General features: G+C 39.1%; 3 protein-coding genes across 4 annotated transcripts in view; 1 reads left to right on the top strand and 2 right to left on the bottom strand.

Moving 5' to 3' along the window:
• The first annotated feature begins 2,625 nt into the window (after positions 1–2,625).
• LOC108098337 (angiotensin-converting enzyme) overlaps positions 2,626–20,283 on the top strand; it is a 42,515-nt gene continuing 24,857 nt past the window's right edge. Inside the window, exons 1-7 of the mRNA XM_017201177.2 lie at positions 2,626–2,862; positions 3,147–3,650; positions 4,318–4,476; positions 4,535–4,775; positions 4,832–5,556; positions 5,874–5,977; positions 6,038–6,136. Coding sequence (XP_017056666.1) covers positions 2,626–2,862; positions 3,147–3,650; positions 4,318–4,476; positions 4,535–4,775; positions 4,832–5,556; positions 5,874–5,977; positions 6,038–6,136 — 2,069 coding nt within the window. The remainder of the gene's footprint in view (positions 2,863–3,146; positions 3,651–4,317; positions 4,477–4,534; positions 4,776–4,831; positions 5,557–5,873; positions 5,978–6,037; positions 6,137–20,283) is intronic.
• Positions 8,492–11,591, bottom strand: LOC108098338 (MAGE-like protein 2). 2 transcript variants are annotated; one of them, XM_017201179.2, is made up of 4 exons: positions 11,410–11,591; positions 10,415–10,891; positions 9,758–10,354; positions 8,492–9,643 (listed from the first exon to the last, which is right to left on the bottom strand). In XM_017201179.2, exons 1-4 carry the CDS (start codon positions 11,419–11,421, stop codon positions 9,638–9,640), a joined length of 1,092 nt encoding a protein of 363 aa, XP_017056668.1. In that variant the 5' UTR covers positions 11,422–11,591; the 3' UTR covers positions 8,492–9,637. The 2 variants fall into 2 exon arrangements, with proteins under 2 accessions (XP_017056668.1, XP_017056667.1); XM_017201178.2 differs by having other exon boundaries at positions 8,492–10,354.
• Positions 18,554–19,716, bottom strand: LOC108098341. Its single transcript, XM_017201183.2, has 2 exons — positions 19,500–19,716; positions 18,554–19,438 (listed from the first exon to the last, which is right to left on the bottom strand). Exons 1-2 carry the CDS (start codon positions 19,692–19,694, stop codon positions 19,061–19,063), a joined length of 573 nt encoding a protein of 190 aa, XP_017056672.1. The 5' UTR covers positions 19,695–19,716; the 3' UTR covers positions 18,554–19,060.

Genomic DNA, 20,283 nt, shown 5'->3' with positions numbered 1-20,283 from the left:
TTAAAATGCACTTGATTTTAATGACTCCCAGAGGCTCCTCACTCAATAGCTACTTATTAAAACCATGCAAATGGCTATAGTTGGAAAAATATAAATAAAAAGTATCTACGTGCTTAATGTGCGTCATGCTAAATGGTTAGCGATTCGTTGGGCGTATATGATAGACTTACACAAACTATTCACTCGTGTAAATTCATTAGTTGCAGGCGGTTAGCCATATTTTCCCACGGTTCTTGGCACTCCAGAACTTATATAATATATAGTAAAGATCTGGTATAGCCCAGTGCTAATTGAATCCGACTTGACCTTGACTGGTAATTAGATTTTTGACCGAAATATGATTGGTGTGTTTGGAGGGACCATTTCCAGGTACAAAATCACGGGGCAGCCAACCACATCATAAAACTTCTAATATTTATGAGCTCATATCCGAGACATATAGACTTCGCAGATGGCAATCTAATTACTGCCTGAATCACATATCTCTGCGCATTAAGATACTATATGCACTCTCATTTGTATGCCGGCAGATTGACAATCAAGGCATCAATCAGCATGCCAAGTCATTCAATTCATCGGGGTGGAGAGTCATGCACCCCAGTTAACACCTCTGTGGATATGGATAGTTCTCTCCCCATTTCTCAGCTTCCCTAGCTTCTCTAGAGATCATTTACCTGAGTCACAACTTTTTCACATGCCGGTAGGTCAAGATCGAGTGTGCAAAATGCACATTCCTAAGGCGAGGGTGTAAAGCTAAGCCGACAACAGAACTTGATATATTCCATTTTAATTACATTACGTAAAACTAATCCCCTCCTTAATATCAATAATGTTTATGACTCGACCCTTTACTTTTTACGTTTGAATGATTAATTCAAGTGGTGTATTTGCTCAAAGACATTACTTTATTCAGATAAAACCAATTTTAAAGAATGTTGCTTAACAAATTTGGTTTTCACTTGAAACAATATTCTAAGCCATAGAACTTGGCATAGATGTTAATTCGATAAGTTTGATGGGATGTGGAAATAAATTAAAGCTTCAAAGGCATTAAAACAGATTGCACTAGTCACAGATCAGGGGCGGATACAGGTATCTGCCTGGGGGGCGATCAAAATTTTTTTTAAACAATGCAAGTAGCAGGTGGCAAATAATCAAAAATTATACGCAGTTTTATTCAAAACACTCGTTACAAATAAATTAATTAATTTTAATCTAAATGGCGAATTCCATTATTCTTTTCCCTCTTTTTAAAAACTTTTCTATAACTCTCTCGATGTGAATACTGATTTCGGAATGCGTATGTAGCAATGCTAGGCTAGTTAGTCTTAGGAGGAGCGATAGACAAGGGAAGAAGTAGGGCAAGGAAGGACTGGCGACACGCTGTAACACGCAGGTTTCCGAAGTTCACGCCAGTGAAGCACCTTTTTCAGAAGCTGAGGGGGGCGATCGCCCCTATCGCCCCCCTGTATCCGCCACTGTCACAGATGGAACTCATTGACATTAACTACACCTGTTTTTGTTATTTGCCAGCATGAGTTAACATACTTGCAACACTTCGTGGGTCAAGAACGACAATAACAACAAAGCAAATGCGGGTGGAATTGGACAACACGAGAGTTATTAAACCTTAGGATCGAATTTAGTTTATAGAATACTTGAATACAAAAATTCTTCATTTTATAACATTTTAGTACACTTTTCTGGGCAAACTTAATTTTTAATTGTAAAATAGACAAATCTAAAATTTCATTATTAATGTTTATGGTTATAAATACTTCCTTAAACTGATTTGTTATGCGACATTCTATTTTGACCAAGTGGCAGCCGTGACAATATTTCAACTTCTTACTCACTTTGAGTGATTTGCAACCTCAGGGAGTCGAGTCAAACGTCTTACTTTCTCACAGTCGGCGATTATTTTTATGCGGTTGAGCTTTTTGCCTGATAAGTACACGAATACATATGCATATGTGTGCACCTGTGGGGGGACCCTTACCCTCCCTTTTTTAATGGCCAACATGCATGGCGAAAAACATTTACATACCACTCACTCACACAATTGGGGAGGCAACTCATTGTTGTTCCCAGGTTTATGGAAGATCCGATTGTTGTTGTTGTTGTCGCTGGCAGTGCTAATTGCGATTATCTCACACGAATATACAAATATATGTATATAGAGAAGTTGGCAGCGACGTCAACTGCAACGACAACGGCGACAGCGACTGCGTTCAAATTTGAATTCATTTTCGAGTCGAAAAAAAAGTGGCAAGTAATTTCGAAAAATATTCTTACTGTCTAGTCAGTAGAGTTTTAGACGTGATACCGGACGTTACGTGGGCGGCACTTAAAAGGAAAAGCTGGCGAATGAATTCGTTTGCGGAGTGAAAGTGAAAACGGAAAGATTTCAGCTACTGCAAAAGTTCTCATTACACCTGAGAATCTCAGGGGGTTCTTACAAATATATAACGAAATCTTTGCAGAATCTTGTGATCTTGTGTGCTAAATATACTGCCAGTGGCTGGCAATTAAAATATTTAATTGCTTGTGAAAGAGTTAATAACTAAGCTGTCAACGGCGACCTTGGCAGTGTGGCAGTGGAATATAGATCCTAAGATAAACGCAATGCACAGTGTTTCGGTTCTAAGTTGCCTTTGCCTCAGCCTGAGTTTAATCAGGGCCGTTCCGCAGATAAATCTCCCAACTCCTCAACCAGAGGTTTTCTACAATGGGTATACCCCCAATGTGGCCACTACTCCTGCCCAACTTCGAGCCGATCGGGATCGGGATCAGCGTTATGGGCCTCCTTACTCCGATGAAGCGAGGAGTGGCAACACCGATGATGGATTAGATGATTTTAGGGTGGGTGTGGCCATCTTTAAATCACTGGAAAAAATTCCATACAGTACCAAGAATGTGTATTCAAGAGTGGAGTGTAAGAAACTCCATGAAATGATTCTTAATAGCAATCAAAATTTAATTTATTAATTTAGTAAATTTCTTTATGGAATCTAAATAATCCTAAACTTAAAGCAAACAACACATTTTAAATTTATATAAACAACATTTCAAGCAATCTTGGTACTAAAAGGATATTTTTTCTAGTATTTGATTGCTTTTTGAACTCCTCGATCCTTTGCTTATAGTATGGCCAGACGAATGACGAACGCATGAGGATCGGCTATTCCTATCCCTCACCTCGAGTGAACTTCAGTGACTCACCGTTCAGTGGGAATAGGTATTCCAATCACAACTACGGACCCATTTCGAGCACCACCGATCGAAACTACGGGAACGATCCCAACCTAAACGGAAGATATTCAGATGTGCCCTATTCAACTCAAGGAGAACGGAACTACAATCCCAACGATCAATACAACTACAACAATAATCCCAATGTGGAGTTTTTGGGCAACAATCGGAATCGCTTCGAGAATCCTTTCCTCTCAAATCAGGATAGATTTAACCTAAATCAAGGTTACTTGGAACGACAGCGATATCAGCAGGATCGTCGCTATCAACAGGAGTTGGAGAAGCTGCGTATCCTTCTTGTGGAGTCCGATCAAAAAGGATCTCTCGAGTGCACCGCCAATGTGGCTGCCCAGTGGAACTTCGAGACGAATGTCAACGATTTTACCCAAACGGAAGCGGTGAGTGAGCGGTTTTTGGCCAAAAACAAATGCCAGTACTATGTTAGTAAATCGCGTAATTGTGGTTGAATGGCACGCGATATTTGCGGTGGTGGTGGTTCAGTTTTTCTCATGGTTCGCTATGGTAGTTTTCTTACACACGCACACACATTCGGATAAGTCAGAAAAGTCGCATTCTGAAGGTCGAATCGCCTTGTCAGATTCCCAGGCAGACATGCCAATGTCAAAGCGATGTAGTTTTCCCAACCACGTTGTAAGTGTGGACTAATCGCTGCTCGAAGGTAGATTTATGAGTTGGATAGAAGTTTTATACCATTTCTAACAACCTCTCGGTTTTATAATAAGAGAGGTGATAAGATTCTCTTACCTTGGTTAAGCTTAAAAATAAACCCTGATATAGGAAATACTGCAATTTTTAATTAAAATATATTTGCTTTATAAAATTAAGATGATTTCTTAATATTCAATGTAAAAGCAGTTAATAAGTGTATAAACTGTTTAAAAAACGCAGCAAATATTTAAAATTTTATTAATAAATGTAAGTGTTGTAATTTCATGTTTAATTTTTTTAATGGATTTGTGATATCGCTAGCGACTGGTTTTTATTTTTTTTTAGAAAAAGATATAATTTTGATTGTTTAATATTTTTCTTTTTAATATTAACTAGCTCAATGCTCAGCAGCGATATGTTGAGTTTCAGCGCATTACTGCTGAACAATCTAAAAGGATCAACAAGGATCTCATCTTTGATCGCCGACTTTATAGACAATTAATGCTTCAATCGGAAGTAGGACCCAATGCTCTGCCCCTAGACGTTTTAGACAGAGTGAGTCATGTTGTTTTTTTTATTTAATAGCAAATTTCTAAAGTTTTTGTTATTGTAGTATAACCGCCTGCTGAATGAAATGCTGTTCCTGTACAACAGTGCCAGCATTTGTGCTTACCAGCAGCCCTTCCAATGTGATCTTCACTATATTCCCCAGCTGAAGGACATTATGGCTAAAAGTAGGGATTGGGATGAGTTGCAGCACACTTGGGTGGAATATCATAGAAAAGCCGGACGTGGAATGCGAGATAGTTATGAGCAATTAATTGATGTGATGCAAGAGGTGGCCTATGTAAACAGTAAGTATAATATTACAATAATCAAAGTCGCAATTTAAAAACATTCCTTTCTGCAGACGTCACCAATGGCGGTGAATACTGGTATCTCGGATACGAATCGGGTAACTTTCGCCAGGATATGGACATTGTTTGGGAGCAAATAAGACCTCTCTACGAAGCTTTGCATGCCTATGTTCGTCGGAAGTTGAGGGATTACTACGGACCAGATCGCATTAACCGAATAGCTCCGCTTCCCTCGCATATTCTGGGCAATATGTACGGCCAATCGTGGTCCAATGTCCTGGACATTTTGATACCCTATCCGGGTCGCAAGTTGATTGATGTGACACCCCGAATGGTGGAACAGGGATATACACCCCAATTGATGTTTCAGTTGGCCGAGGAGTTCTTTACCTCGATAAATATGTCCGCCGTTGGTCCTGAATTCTATCGCAATTCCATATTCGAACAGCCTTTGGACAGAAGAGTTCTGTGTGAACCATCCGCCTGGGATTTCTGCAATCGACACGATTTCCGGGTGAAGATCTGTACGGACATCAATCAGCGGAGTTTGATTAGCGTTCACCATGAGATGGCCCACATTCAGTACTTTCTGCAGTACCGTCATCTTCCCAAAATCTTCAGGAATGGCGCCAATCCGGCTTTCCATCAAGCTGTGGGTGATGCCATTGGACTTTCGGTTTCCACTCCAAGGCACTTGCAAACCTTGGGACTTTTGCAAAGGTCCCTCGACGAGTCCAGCTATGATATTAACTATCTGTTCACCATGGCCATTGATAAGGTAAGTTATTTACATCTGTTTCTACTTATTGCAAGTTTTACTTGCTTTCAAGCTTTAAAATATGACTAACTCGTTTGAGATAAATCGAAGAAACAATGGAAGTCAAAACCTATCCATGTAATATTTTTTAATTTATAGTTTCATAGTGACTCATTTAGTATTCGATAAAAGAGAAATGGCTTTTTGTAGATAAAGTGGACGTTTTTAATGAATCACTTAGCAAAGCCATACAAAGATACATATTTTATACTCTATTATGTTTCAATAAAAGGTAAGGAACTAGATTACTAATTGATTTTATTGTAATTTTTTTACAGGTTGCTTTTTTGCCATTTGCTTTATCTTTGGACAATTGGCGCTATGATGTTTTTAGTGGAAATGCAAATAAACGAACCATGAACTGCCACTACTGGAATATGCGGTTTGTATATAATTCTCGAAAAATATCTTCAGGTAGTTTTAAATAACCTTTCTTTTCTAGTGAAAAGTATTCCGGGATTAAGCCTCCAGTTTTGCGTTCGGAAAAGGACTTTGACATGGGAGCCAAGTATCACATACCAGCAAATATTCCCTACATCAAGTGAGTGTTTAAAATGTTCTATGATCAGTTATATGTTGCATAATTATTTGGCAAACCATTCTCTTATCTAATTATTTGCTGCATAACCGGAGCAATTAAAGCGTCAATCAGCGGCACGTTATTAATTTTGCTATTTTTGATTACAATTTACACACAATTTCAAACATTTTCCGTCAAATTGCCGGCGATTACGCGTTGCGATCGCCGAGATCGTCGAACCGGCCATAAAGTTGGCCCACTAACATCACATAATCTGCACAACATACACACACAAAACACATACTTCGGCTCGGTGGAAAAGAAAATGAAATGAAACTGAAAACTCACATGTCTGCAATGTTTCCCGCATTCACTTTCCACTTGGCTGCGGCCAACAAACAGAGCGGGTTTAGTTGGCCATCATTTGAATAAGCCCGGTCGAAAAACTGTTACGAAAATCCCGCCCAGACGATTTTAACTGTGCAGGCCTGATTGCCAAAACTTTAGACGTTGACCCAGTAATCCACAAATATTTTCTGTCTCGAATTTCCTCTTTGTTGCTTCAATAACAAAATACAAAAGAAGGTGTCAATGTCGAATATGATTTTTTAAGTTGCGTAAAACCATGTTGGCTAAGGTTTCACTTAAACAATGTTCACTTATGTGGTTTAGTTCTTTTAATGGTTGTTAGATAATACAATTACAAAAAATCATTTATATATTATACATTTTTTAATAAATTTCCCTTTTCTCTGCTGTTAAAAACTATCCAAAGTTAAATAATTAAATTAAATAATTTCCTTTTTTCTTATCTTGGGTTTGAAATCCAACTTGATTGTATTTTTCTTTAAAAATCAAAGGACTTTATTTCCACCAATTTAATGGAGTGCAAGCTGGCTCTCCCATCAGCGCCATTAGCCAGATTTTTATTGCGGCCATTCTTTTGGCATTAGCCACACACTCGGCGTGGAAAATAGAGGGCGGTGAGGAAGGAGCATTACAACACCAGTTCGCAGCTTGGCCATTGTGCTGGCGATTATTTATTGCATAATCAATAAACTGCAAACGCTACAGTTACATAAACAAAAGCTACCAGAAACAACTAGCCACCAAGAGAGTTAGACCCAATATGGTAATAAAACTCGGCTCAGCTTAGCTCAGCTCGAACCTCGACTCTCGAGTCGACGGGTCTACGGCTCAAATATCGGTTAGCAGCACATGTCCTACAAACCGACTGGGGGAAAAAACGTGATAAATCCGTGGCCCACTTTATTTAACCCACTCTGCAAATTGCAGCGGCTTCAATGAAGCCGAAAATGCAAATTGAAACCCAATCTTTGTGGTCGCTGCAACAGGCGGTGTTTACTTTTTGTTTTGTTTCTGTGGCAGCCACAAAAGGAGTGCAAGAAACCAAGACCTAAACCGAGACCGAAACCGAAAAACCAAAGCTGGTGCTAATAAAAAGTAATGCCCACACCGCAAAATAAGCGCTAGGAAATGGACACGAGTGCATAGTATAGAGTGCCGTAGCCCGAGGAAAGCGAAATGATGGTGTGGAAAATGTAATAAACATGTTGAACTGTCTTAGCCACGTCCTCCAATCCCCCCAACCCAAAAACCCCCTTTTGCCTGTCTGTCTGGCTGTCTGACTGTCTCTCTGTGGGCGAGACACTTTGAATATGCAATTATGAATGCAAGGCGATGTTTACCTCATTTGAAAATTAGATAAGACATTTATGGGCAATGAAGGAACGACTTGATTCGGCTCCCCGCCTTCCATGTTTGGTTTTTCTGTGGGTAGAGCGGTTTGGCTGAAAGTGAATTTGGCCAATGCAAATAGCTGCAGAATGTGGAAAATGTTGGGGTTAAGCTGCGATTATAATAATGAGGGAAATTACATTTAGAGGGAGCTTGCTGTCTAGTCTGCCGCCACAATTAGGACCTAAGCTCAACATTTATGGTTATTCCTCCTCTTTTCCTACTTTTTAATACATTGTTTGTAAATTACTTTACCTTTATTTATTTCTCAATAAAATTTAAAAACCATTTTATTGCTCTGGTGCTGAATTTTCTTTGACAGATTTTTTTGGTTTAACATTTATTTAAGTTCTAGAAAATAATTGTGAGACAGAAATAAGCTTATAAATTTTTCTTTTTATATATAAAGATTTCCATTTGCAACTTTTGATGTTTTTTATTAAAGCTATATAAATGCTAAAAGAAAACGTTAAACAATTTTAAAGTCAATTATATTTTTTTTAACAAAATGATTCATTCATTCATAATTTTTAGGTTGACATCCAATTAGATCAATTTTTTTAAAGCCACTTTGTTTTTTTCTGTAAAATTCTAAAAAAATAATAAAAAGCAGTTTTATTTTCGTTTTGATCACTTGGTTTTTCATTTATTTAATTGTGTATCATTCATCAGCTTCATTTTGTATGAGATTTTGTTTGTGTGTTTGCTTTTATACAGAGTCAAAAGATATTTGGTAAATGAAGTACTTTTTATAAATCCGTTTCGTCTGCTTGCTGCGAACAGGCAAATTACATAGACATACTAACAACTAGGTAGCGAAGAATATTACAAAAAACTAATACAATACGTTCGTTTACAAACTGACTTAAATAGGCGTCTCCCCTATATCTCGAATATCGCACAAGCTTAAACACTATCAGTAGTCTTATCACACGCTCACAACGCTGGGACGCTGCACACAACTGGATGGATATATCCCTATTCCATATCCAAATCCGTATCTTCGATCTTCGGATGAAATGGGGATGGATCGATCTCACTTATGAACCTGACCGGGTGCACGAGTCGGGGTGGACCAGAGCAGAAGAGGGAGGAGCCGCGGCTGGAGGACAAAACAGCAGCAGCAACCACATCGATGATGCACCCAGGTGGTGTCGCTTCCTTCCTTCCAAACAGAGTTGTCCACTACAGAATCCTTGAAATCCTTCAATTCCTGGTTCTTGGCAACTGTCTGTGTGTCTTTTGGAGGGTCGGGAAGTGGGTTTTGTTGTTTTTAGATCTTGATCTTTAAGTTGATGTTCTTTCTTGTTGTTGTGTGGGCTGTGCAACCCAAATGTGTCGCTTAGAAGTCTTAAACTAAAGTTCCTTTTACAATCCACTCATTCACAGTGCTTCACGGGTTTTTCGTCAACGTTTTAAGGTATCCTTTTGTGTGTTTCTTTTTCATATCGTTTTTTTCTTTTCTTTCTTTTTTTTCATTTTGTTTTATATGGCTTACGGCTAGAAGAGAGTTCGGTCTAAAAGCTAAGTTCGTCTATTACTTGTCTGGTTTTTCTCTGAATCTCTGTCGGTTATCACGTTCTGCATAGCAAAGTGTGTTTCTTTTTTTTTTGTTTTTTGTCGGGAAAGAGTTAGGATTGTATGATATGGTTTTTGGAATGATGTGATGTGTTGCGGGTTGTATGGTTTTCGGTTTCAGTTTTTTTTGTCACTTTGGGAAATAGTGGAAATGGAAGAGTCTTAGCTTGCCATCCCAGTTCATTCTCAATGCTGCAAAGAAAAGCGAAAGAAGAAAGTGGGGGGGAGAAAGAGAGAAAAGGACGGTGAACCAGTTTAGTAGCCGTGATATGAATGATAATCATGAGAGGCAAAATCATGCTCCACCTCGTGCTCATGCTCCACGATGGGATGCGAATGGTGCGAATGGTGATGGATGGGGGCGTGGTGGTGGTCCTCCTCCTCGATGTGCTTGTGGTGGAACTCGGGCTCCTTGTAGGTGATGTGCTTCTCATGGTACTCCGGCACGTGCTTCTCGATGTGAACATGAACGGGCTTCTCCACGGGGATCTTCACGGGGTACGGAACGTGTTTCTCCACCTTGACGGGCACTTCCTTGATCACTGGATATGGGGCGGGCACATGAACCTTGACCTCATAGGGCACTGGCTTCTCAACGTGAACGGGAACGGGACGATCGTAGGGCACATGGACGGGCACCGGAACCTTCTTGATAACGGGCACTGGCACTGGTTTGTCCACATAGTGGGGCACTGGCTTGTCAATGTAGTGGGGCACTGGCTTGTCGACGGGAACCTTCACGGGGTAGTGGACCACTTTCTCAACGGGATATGGCTTATCCACATGCACGTGCTTCTCCACATTGTAATGGACAACCTTCTCAACGGGATAAGGAGCAGGGACATGAACCTTCACAGGGACATGAACCTTCTTTTCAACGGGATAAGGAGCGGGCACATGAACCTAAGAGAGAAACCAATAATTAGCACCCCTAAATGTTTAAGGGGGATTCCCAAAACCCACCTTAACTGGCACTGGGCGATCGTAATGCACATGGACTGGCACATGGACTTGTTTCTCCACTGGATAGGGAGCTGGCACCTCGTAGGGAACCTTCACGATCTCCTTGACCTCGTAGGGAATGTGCTTGATCACCGGATAGGGCTTGGGCACCTTGACTTTCACGGGCACATGGACGTGCTTCTCCACCGGCACATGGACGATCTTCTCGATGGGCACGGGCACTGGCACCTTCTTGATTACGGTCAGTGTCTTCTCCTCGTGCACTGGGAAGTGGGGCACATGGTGGTGGTGGTAGTCCTCGTAGTGGTGCAGTCCTCGCTTCGACTTGGTGGTGTCCTCGCTGGCCGCTGGAGCCTCGGCAGCCTTGGCCTCCGGCTCGGCCTTCTTCTCCTCAGCGGGAGCGGCGGCCTTCTCTTCCTCGGCCCGAACGTAACTGGTGGCCAGGAGCAGGACCAAAGCCAGCGATGTCGCTGTGCGCTGTAAATTGAAGTGGTGCTCATTAGAATACTACTAAGAGATATTTTGACTGATGACAGAAGCATTCAGAGGCGATTTAAAGTTAGATCGGAATCTTTCTAACAAAATTTGGCAAAATGATTACTTTTTTCAGAATAAATGCAATTCTTTCAGTTCCTAAGTTGCTTAATTCTCTTGCCGTTATTGATGCTATTGATGTAATATTTTTTATAAAGTGCTCTTAAGCGATTTGGAAAAATATTAACTTTTATTTTTAAAACATTTTTCGTTTAGTATCTAAGCTGGACCAATGGTTTCGTAACACCTTTAAGTGCGTTTTAAGCAACAATTTTTTAGTTGAGTATTAGTATAGAAAACATACTGTTGAAATCACTGGATTAAACTTTCTTTATGATTCTATAAGTCTTTTCTTTTTAATGCATATTGTGCGTTTTTATCACCAATTCATAAGATATTTCTCTTGCATATTCTCGAGTCCTTTTTATTCCACTGCACTTCATTCTTCATTCGATACTTACCATCAACTTCATGCTGCTGCGTTTATCCTTCGATGGACGGGAGTGAAAATCCGTATCCCAGGTCTTTTTGGGCCGCGATTCGAGAACTGGGCGAGAACTGATCCCGTTTATATCGAGGGGTGTCTATTGATCACTAGCTCACACGTTCCGTACCACTCTAGGCTGTAGACTGTTCGACGGTTAACGGTTTAATGATGCCAACTGCAGCGCCTGCGCGCACTTTTATAGTTCCCAATCGAAAGCAAATCCAAGCCGCCGAATGAATGGATGCACGAAGTTAGCCAAGCCGAAGAGCAGACGGCGGCCAAAACCATCGGCAACACCAATAATAATCGCAATGGCCCAAAACACATGCGGCGCAGCGAATGGTGAGCGGTACCCCGTACTCTTGTGGTTGTTGTTTTTGCTGGTTACTATTGTTGTTGTTGTTGTGCGGTTGCCTGTCTACTTTGCCTTCGGTGGTCCGCTGGCTTCGCTGGATTTTGGAGGCGCGAAGTCAACGCAGCCAAGCGCCAAATGCAGTGCCGTCGTCACCGCGAAAAAAAAACCAAAAACAAGAATGGCAATTGTGCTCCGAAATACGAAACTTTGTATACCCTTTAATAATTAGTAACTGCGATTAGGAAGAAATTACTAAAAATGTTGATTTGTGATGATCACTTTAAATTCGATTGTTATTTGCAAAGACTTATTTAAATAACATAAGAAGTTCATTAAATGCATTTTCAAGGATATATATCCTGCGCTTGTTAGAATAAATAAACACCTATCGGTCTTTAGAAGGTATACGAAGTATTGAATACAGTTCTTAAGTTTTTAAAGTTTCTTAGGTAAATTACTTATAACTAGGAAATTAACCTTAATAAGTAAGCTGTGTACCTTTTGAATATTTCTTAAATCTTTATAACATTTTTTATTACAAAATGTTTGTGTATTCGCAATTAAAAATATTTTAAAGGCTTCTAACATTTAAAGCGCACTCCTTGACAATTAATACGGTTTATGGTACCCCATTAGTTAAAGTTGGAACACCAAGTTGATCTTCAAAGTCGTAAAACCCCTTTTGAGGGGTATAAACACAGAAATAAGATTGCAATATCAAGAGGAGACAGGGGGGGTTTTCGGGGGAAAAGGTGGAAAAGCAGACGAGGGTCTATGGATGCGTGCCATTTTGCTGTTTAATTCGACTACCGTCAGCTGCCTCTTGTATTTTTATTTTTTGTAGTTTTTTGCTTCTTGTGGCTGCCGCAAGTCAGTGCACGTAAAAGGCTTGAGAAACGACGGCGGCAACTTTAGCAGCAGGCACCACAATTTCTGGCTGGTAATTGAATAATACCCAAATGGATGAGCCGCCTTCAAGCCACTTCAAGTGATGAGCTGTTCGCTTTGTTGGCGGTTTTCATTTCAATGTTGTTTTTATGTTAATCACTGATGATTATGTACTTGCTGCCGCTGCATTTTTATTTGCTAGCTCTTCGTGACTGGGGGATTGTTCTGCGGATTGATGTTTTGATTGATTGGAAATAGAAAACATATTAAATCTTGTGCTGTTGTGTTAAAGAAACTGAGATTAAAACATAATATATTACAAAATACATTTGGAATTAACCTGAAAAAAAAACATTCTTCAGATAGAGCTCTATAGGTCAAACTGGAAGATATACAAAGGTTATATCACTTTTATGCTTTTGTGATAATTACTAAGTAAATGTAAAAGTAGAGTTTTTGGGTCATCTTATTTATTTAATTAATTTCTACCCATTAACAAAGAAGTAATCCAAATAACAATTATAATCTTTTACCATACCCTAAAAAAACTACTAATCTACTTTAGCTTTTCCTTTCACCGATTTAAACGTTTTCCTAATTGAATGGTCTATTAATCCTGTTGAGTCTTTCCTTTTATACGGAGTCTTTACCTCTCTCACTTTGGTTACACCCCCTTTTTTTTGCCCCGTGTCACCTGTTTTTCCCCTTCCTCAACTGACCACAGACAATCCTCTGTCTGGCTGTCATCTGTATCCTTTTACTTTTTTCCCCAATCGCATTATGCCATTATCCCATTCACTCGACCCAGCCCCAGTGATTCCAGACCAGTTTTTCTGAGCTTGGGGGCCCGATCCCCAGTTTGGCCGGGGAGTGTGTCACTCGGTCATTCGGTTGTGTCACCGCTCCAGATTCGAGTCACCAACAACCGCAAACCATAACCTAAGACAAAGAGCGGCCAGAGTTACAGAAGTCGGCGAACCGAGACGCCACTCCAATCCATTCGCCGTTGGATTCCGTTTCCATTGCTGCGTAATTGATACCACCAATTTGATACCACCGCCGCCGCAAACAGTAGCGCCACCAGATCCAAGTGGACCCTGGTCGGGGCGGGTCCAGTCTTAGTCCGATTACCTTCCTCGTTATTATGTCAATGGGTCTTCAGTCGGCCGCCGCTTGGCACACATATCGCGTACAAATATATCACACTTAGTGTAGGATACGAGTTTAAGGTGCAGACCATAACGACTTCTATTAAATATTTAATAATAATAAAATAGTACGTATATAATAATAATTAATTGAAGAATATCTATAGGTCATGAATTGTTGATAACTTAAGATTAATTTTATTTTTGTATATTAAGAGTAAAAGATTAGATAGAACCCATTTAAAAAGTATTTTGTACATATTTAACAAATGTTAAAATTAAATTATATTAATTAAATATTGTGTTGTGCTTCCTAATTCAAATAATTCCTTTATCATATATTTATGTTTTAATCCTTATTCTGAATAGATATTATTGGTCTGTGGTTGCCTTACAATCATGCTTTGCACCTTACAATCCAAGACTTGTTACGATAGCAAATATTTTCTCGCTTTCGTTGCATGCATGCAACTTTCGATTTCGTTTCGATTCGCGTTTGTTGCATGTCTGTACCACATTGTTCGGAGCACATTTCCACAATCGCTGGAAAGAAATGGTGGAAAGCCAGAAGAAAAAGAGGCGGAGAGTGTTTTCGGAGGCTGCCCCAGCTGATGTGGATATTATGTCATATGTTCGTATGTTCGTTTGCTGGGGCGCACGCCTACCGTCAAGGAGATGATTTCGAGTACGTTGTCTAAGCCCGCCATAAAAATCGGCTGGAGTGCACTTACTTCCTCGACTTAATTACCATATGCCTCCATTTGTATCGCCAAACAAAGCCAAACTCTTCGCTATTCGCTTTACCCCTCCTCCAATTGTTTTGCCATGTCTTTTTGAAAATCATCTTTCGATTGGAGCTCAACTTCTTTGTGGCGATATTCAGGCTGCAGCTCGTTTGTTTACATTGTTTGCTTGGCTTGACCTTGCTGTATTTGGCGATAAAGTAAGCTTTACATAAATTCATTCATCCATTTTGATGCGGCTTTATTGGCCGACAAAGGTGTCAAAGTTGAACCATCCGCCGATTGATCATCCATAGAAGTAGCTGGCTTCGATTTGCATTCGCTGTCTGATTTGTGTAACAATTTATTGTCGTCACTCGGTCGGGTATTCCATTCCACTTCGTTCCCATTTTGAGTTTTAAGTGTGATGTCTCAAATATTGGACGACTTCCAACAATATATAGAGCTGTAAGCCATGTAGGCGAAAATGACAGTTATGACACTTTATGTGCCGTTTACCAAAAGTCGCATTCAGCTCTTTGTCACCTACGGTTGTTGGTTGTTCGTTGTTGTTAGTTGTTGGTTGTTGGTTGTTTTGGTTTCGCTTGTGGTTTCCACCTGCCAAGGTGTTCGTATAACTGTTTTTGGGTCTCGGCGGTTTAACCGTTTCGCGTTTTGTTTACTGCCATTTTGGATGGAACCGCCGGAGAGTTCATTGCATTACTGGTCAAGGTCGTTGCTTGGGCTCGGTACCCCGTCCACCTGACTGAAAAGTTGGCTCAGAAAAACTAATCTCGCAATTTGTCACGGAAAACTTAATGGTTGAAAAGTTTTTAAAGAAAAGAGTTAATAGACCAATTAGGAAAGCTCTCAATAGGAAGCTAATTATATCCAAATGGATTTACCCCAAACAATTGTAAAATAAAATAAAAGGGAATAGGGTTTATAATTTTTAAAAATTTCGATATGTGTTATATTAATACTTAAAATTATTTTATGTTTATAATATGCACTTAGATGTGAGTAGATATCCTATAACACCCAGTGGATAGTTATTAACCATTACATTTTCTTTTGAAACAGAAAGTGAACCTCCTTGGACTTCAAAGGGAAACCCCCGAAGTTCAATGCCACCCAAAAGGTTCATTAGGCAAACAAAATATTAACTATCCCCACGATCCGTACACTATTCAGGTTAATAACCATTCCAATGAACTTGCAAGACGTGTTAACTGCAATTACTGCCCCCTTACAATCGGTCGGCTGCGATCAGCTCTCGCTTTTCATCTAAGACAACCGCTCCACTCCAATGATCGCTGCAATTAGGTTCCAATCGGGGTTTACGATCTCGGTTTAACGCATCTTTGAACCGATCGGCGAAATACCACTCAGAAATAACAAGCCAGGAAATGGGGTCAATGGCAAAAGCATTTGAACTCTTGCCTCTTTTTTGTGGCCAGAGTATTTGTGCCTTCTTTTATCTAGATATGAAAACGGTTTGGGCCTTTATTGTCCGAGAAGCTAACTCGCTATTTGGTCACATTGTCACGCGCCGACGAATGCTTTTGGCTACACTCAATTAAGCCAAAAGCAAAACACAAATGTCTATATTTCTTTATGCATCTGCAGCTAGCCGTGACGTTCACTTAATCAAATTTGTGGCTAGGAGTCTCTCGCCATTTTTGTGGGCAGTTTCGCTAAGCCAAACTGATTAATAAGGAAGTTAGGCCTGCGACCCACCTGCGAGTTTATGCAGATTTTTCGTGCGGTAAAGCCAGAAAAACCAGTCAAAGGAAAATATTTATTAGCATAATAATTCCGCCTGGCGGCCAGCTTCATTTTGTCCGGCTGTTAAGGGGTGTAATAGTTGACCTATTGACTTGGTCAACAAATTTCACATTTCGAGTGAAAAACTAGCGAAATATAATGAGGAAAATCCTCAGGCTGTCGCCACTTCTTCAGCAGAAACTTTAATTTCGATTTCAGTTTTGGCCACAATTCACCTTTGTTTTTGCGGCCATAATTACAACAACACCCGAAGTCTGAAACAAAGTTGGCAATCAAATAGCCAGCTCGTGTTGTTGGTGCAAATTGCGTAAATTGAATAAACATTATGCTGTAGTTTCGCCCAGGGTAGCAAGTAGACACATTCGGGCTGGTCCGTTTCTTGTCGGCGTTTTCGTTTTACATTTGGTAAATCTGTTTTGGCAGCTCTTGGCTTTGTTGCCTTCCCAGACGCAGTGGGGCGAAGCCGAAGTTGTAATTTGGTGTGAATGTGGATGGGCAATCGAGGGGTGCTTAAGTGGTTCAAACTTAGGGATAGAACAGCAAATACCAACATATATAAAAAATTATTTTATATGACGGGTCTATCTTAAGGGAAAGCATTATTTTAAGCTTTCGTTTTGAAGAATGTTCTTTTATATTTAACAATTTATTATACAAATTTTGAGCATTAATAAGGGGACTTAAAATTTCTTTCTATTTTTAATCATATTTAAAAAAAGGGTGCGAATTTGATCTTGGTTAAAGCAAACAGAAAACCTTTAAAGGAATTTAACTTGCTTTTACCATTCCAAAATGAAAGGAAACTTTTCACAACTTTTGCCACCAACCTCGGCCAGTCTAAAAATATAGAGCGGAGCGTAATAAGGCAGCACTTAAATGACTGTAATTAACAAAACAACAGCAATAAAAGAAAAATACGAACATTAAGCAACGATCTTAGCGAAATAAAATACGTAAATGCACCTAAAAATACGAACTGAAGAATTCAACTGAAAAATTAAATGTTATGGCCAAATAAAGGTAGAACGCCTACTTATTGGTCAAGCGTAATTAACAGCACGATAAGTCACGGGTACATCAATCAAATGCTCTTTACCGTTTTCCTATATTTTGAAAAAACATGCAATAAGGCAGTGAAAACCTGATCGAACAAAGCCACTTCCTAACAGGCAAAATTAGCGCACAAAGAAAGTAAAATAAAGTACGCATGAAAAATGCATGCCACATTTTAATCACACACTGCTTAACTAAATAAAATTAAGTAATTAGGTATACGAGGTATTTTAAAATGTAATCTATAGAAGCGTAAAGTGTTTATTGTTTATAAATATAATCCCTTCATTTTCATCACCGCTTAATATTTAGCACTGTTCGCTTGCAACAGATGAAAGATCTGCTCTATGATAAATGCCAAAAAATTACCCACACAGGTTTCCTATCTAACTTATATCGCTTTCGGCGGTTGCTCATTAGGCTCTGTGGGACTGTCGAAATGTGGCAACACATTTGGGTTTGGAAAATTTCTTTGCAACCGAAATGTTGCGCGCAAAAGAAATTGCAAGTCAATTACCGTTAGACGGTTTGCATGGCGCCATGACGTAATCGCCACATGTGGCAGCCGCATACAAAGAAATCTGAATTTACAAGCCACAATAATATCAGACAAGTCGACGTCATCAGCATATCGCTAATTGATTGCGTCTGCATTCGTTTTTTTTTTTGCTGTTTTTATTATTATTGCTGTTGTTGTTGTTTGTGTTTTTTTTTGCCGTTGCATTCACTTTGGTTATTGCTTTTTGGGTCGCGCCATTCTCCATTACCACACGCGTTCGCAATCGGGCCAACACGAAGCAGCGCTCAGTTTCTCGGGTTAGGACAAGATCAATGTTGCTGGCGTTGGTCAATCCAAACAGGCAACAGGTTCTCCCAAAACGAAAGACTCAGGCAGCGAACTTGAAACGCCTATCGGCTCTTTCTGGATTGCCTGTCATTGCAGTTGATTGCGCCGATAAATGTTGCTAGTCTCGAGCTGGCGAACGCTCGCCAACCTCACGTGCATTAATTGTTGCATCACTTTCCACCGGCTCGCTTTTCGTTTCATTTTTGGCAAATTACCTGCTATTTCTGTTTTTGCCTAAGTGCTTCACAGATTTTGAGCGAAATCGTGGAACAAGAGTAAGGTAATTCGATGGCCGCCTCGGGCTGCTATATTCGAAATTTGGTTTACTTTCTTTATTGATTCTAATTGTTATTACATGAAATTCTGTATTTTAATATATATTTGTAATATCAATAAATTGCATGAATGAATTAAAATTCTTCATTTCCTACTTATGATAATTGCAAAATTCTTTTGAAAACTCATATTAAAAATTATTTTTAGGGAATTCGTGGTTCTGTATTTAATTATTGTGAATTGTGTTTCTCAAAATATTTATCAAGAACTGAATATCTTAAAATTATGATGAAATATAATATCGTTTTACTTTCGCAGACTTTGAAATCCACATTGTGAATAATCATTCATTCAGAACAAAGACTTCAGTTATTATCACGCCCACACTTCTTATATTTTTATCATTTTTGTTTTTTTGTTTTACGGAATGTCGAACTATTGTGAAATTAATTTATTTTTTCATTTCATTATAAATGATAAGAACAGTGCTTCACATGAAATGTGTAGTAATATTTTTTGGAATGTTGAGCGATAAGTTTGAGGATTTATTAAATTTCTAATAGATCTCTTTGCATGTCAGTATCGAATTTCACCTCTTGGCATTCAATATCCATCACTCCTCGGCGTCTGCGAATTCGCAAAGTAATCACAGCCGCTATACAAATTGCCAAGATACAAATACCACAAATAATGCCCCAAATTAGCGGGTTGTGGTTAGAACTCTCTTTTGTAACTAAATTAGATGCATTAGTTTGTGTTGGTTGGGTAAAGGTATCCAAAAGTTTTGATGTAGTAGAATCCTGATATTCGGTAGTAGTTGCTTTAGTCGTAGTTGATGTTGAAGTCTGAATCATCACACATTTTCCATTGGCGGACTTTATGTAGTTTTCACAACATTGTAATTGATCCTCCATTTTGGTTTTCGTCTAGAAATTTTTTTTTTCTTTTCTTAAAACCCATTAAAATTTTTTAAAACTTAGAGCTTACCACTGTTTTGTTCCCCGCCGGTATGTTTAACTGCTCGAAATATTTAGCCAAACTTCCATAGTCTTGTATAGGCTTAGTAACGATTTCCGTATAGTTTACAACGACTTGCTTGATGCACAAATGCGGATCTGCTTGGCAATTGGCCATCTTGTACATAGATAAGGTTAACACAGAAAATATTATAAACTTGAGCATTTTTGCAATTTCAATCCGCTTCCCAAAACCAATAAAAAGCAACTGAGGAAAGAATTTGGGATAAGTATTTCATTATGTTCCGGAGAAAAATCAGTAGCGTCGCGGAATTTACTCAAAAGGGAGAATGTTCTTAAAATTTGAAAAAGCCAGCATATATTTTGTTCAGACATTCATTTATTAAGCTATTTATAAATAACTGTATAAACTTTAACCCCTGTTCAACTTATATCTCCTACATCACTGTCCGAAAACGATATGGAAGCTTAAGCAAAGATTACAGAAAGCTTCAGCAGCTTGTATCTATGAAAAATTACTTTAGCGAGCTTTATGCATCGATATTTTTTTAATGCATATTGCTGGGGATTAAATGGATTTTTTTCTTTTAATTTTGAGCTAATTTGACAACAAATCTTATACGTATTTAATTAATTAGTGGGTTGCTTAATTAAATATCAAGTTTTTAATATTATATATATGATGGTTGTGTTTGGCGGTGATTAGCTGCTTCGATTTGTGTTTTAGCGTGCAATTATAGGTTTATTTTAATGTGACAGGTCCTTAATTACAGTTTAAAACGAACAGTTTCATT

Source organism: Drosophila ficusphila, unplaced genomic scaffold (genome assembly GCF_018152265.1).
Source record: "Drosophila ficusphila isolate 14025-0441.05 unplaced genomic scaffold, ASM1815226v1 contig_712, whole genome shotgun sequence".
NCBI lineage: Eukaryota > Metazoa > Arthropoda > Insecta > Diptera > Drosophilidae > Drosophila > Drosophila ficusphila.
This window is presented reverse-complemented; position numbering and strand designations above follow the sequence as displayed.

Coding starts and splice junctions, on each gene's coding strand:
- LOC108098338 (XM_017201178.2), bottom strand. Junction 10,355..10,414: donor ATCGCCCAGTGCCAGTTAAG/GTGGGTTTTGGG, acceptor TTTCTCTCTTAG/GTTCATGTGCCCGCTCCTTA.
- LOC108098341 (XM_017201183.2), bottom strand. CDS start 19,694: ATGCTCAAGTTTATAATATTTTCTGTGTTAACCTTATCTATGTACAAG. Junction 19,439..19,499: donor CGGCGGGGAACAAAACAGTG/GTAAGCTCTAAG, acceptor AAAAATTTCTAG/ACGAAAACCAAAATGGAGGA.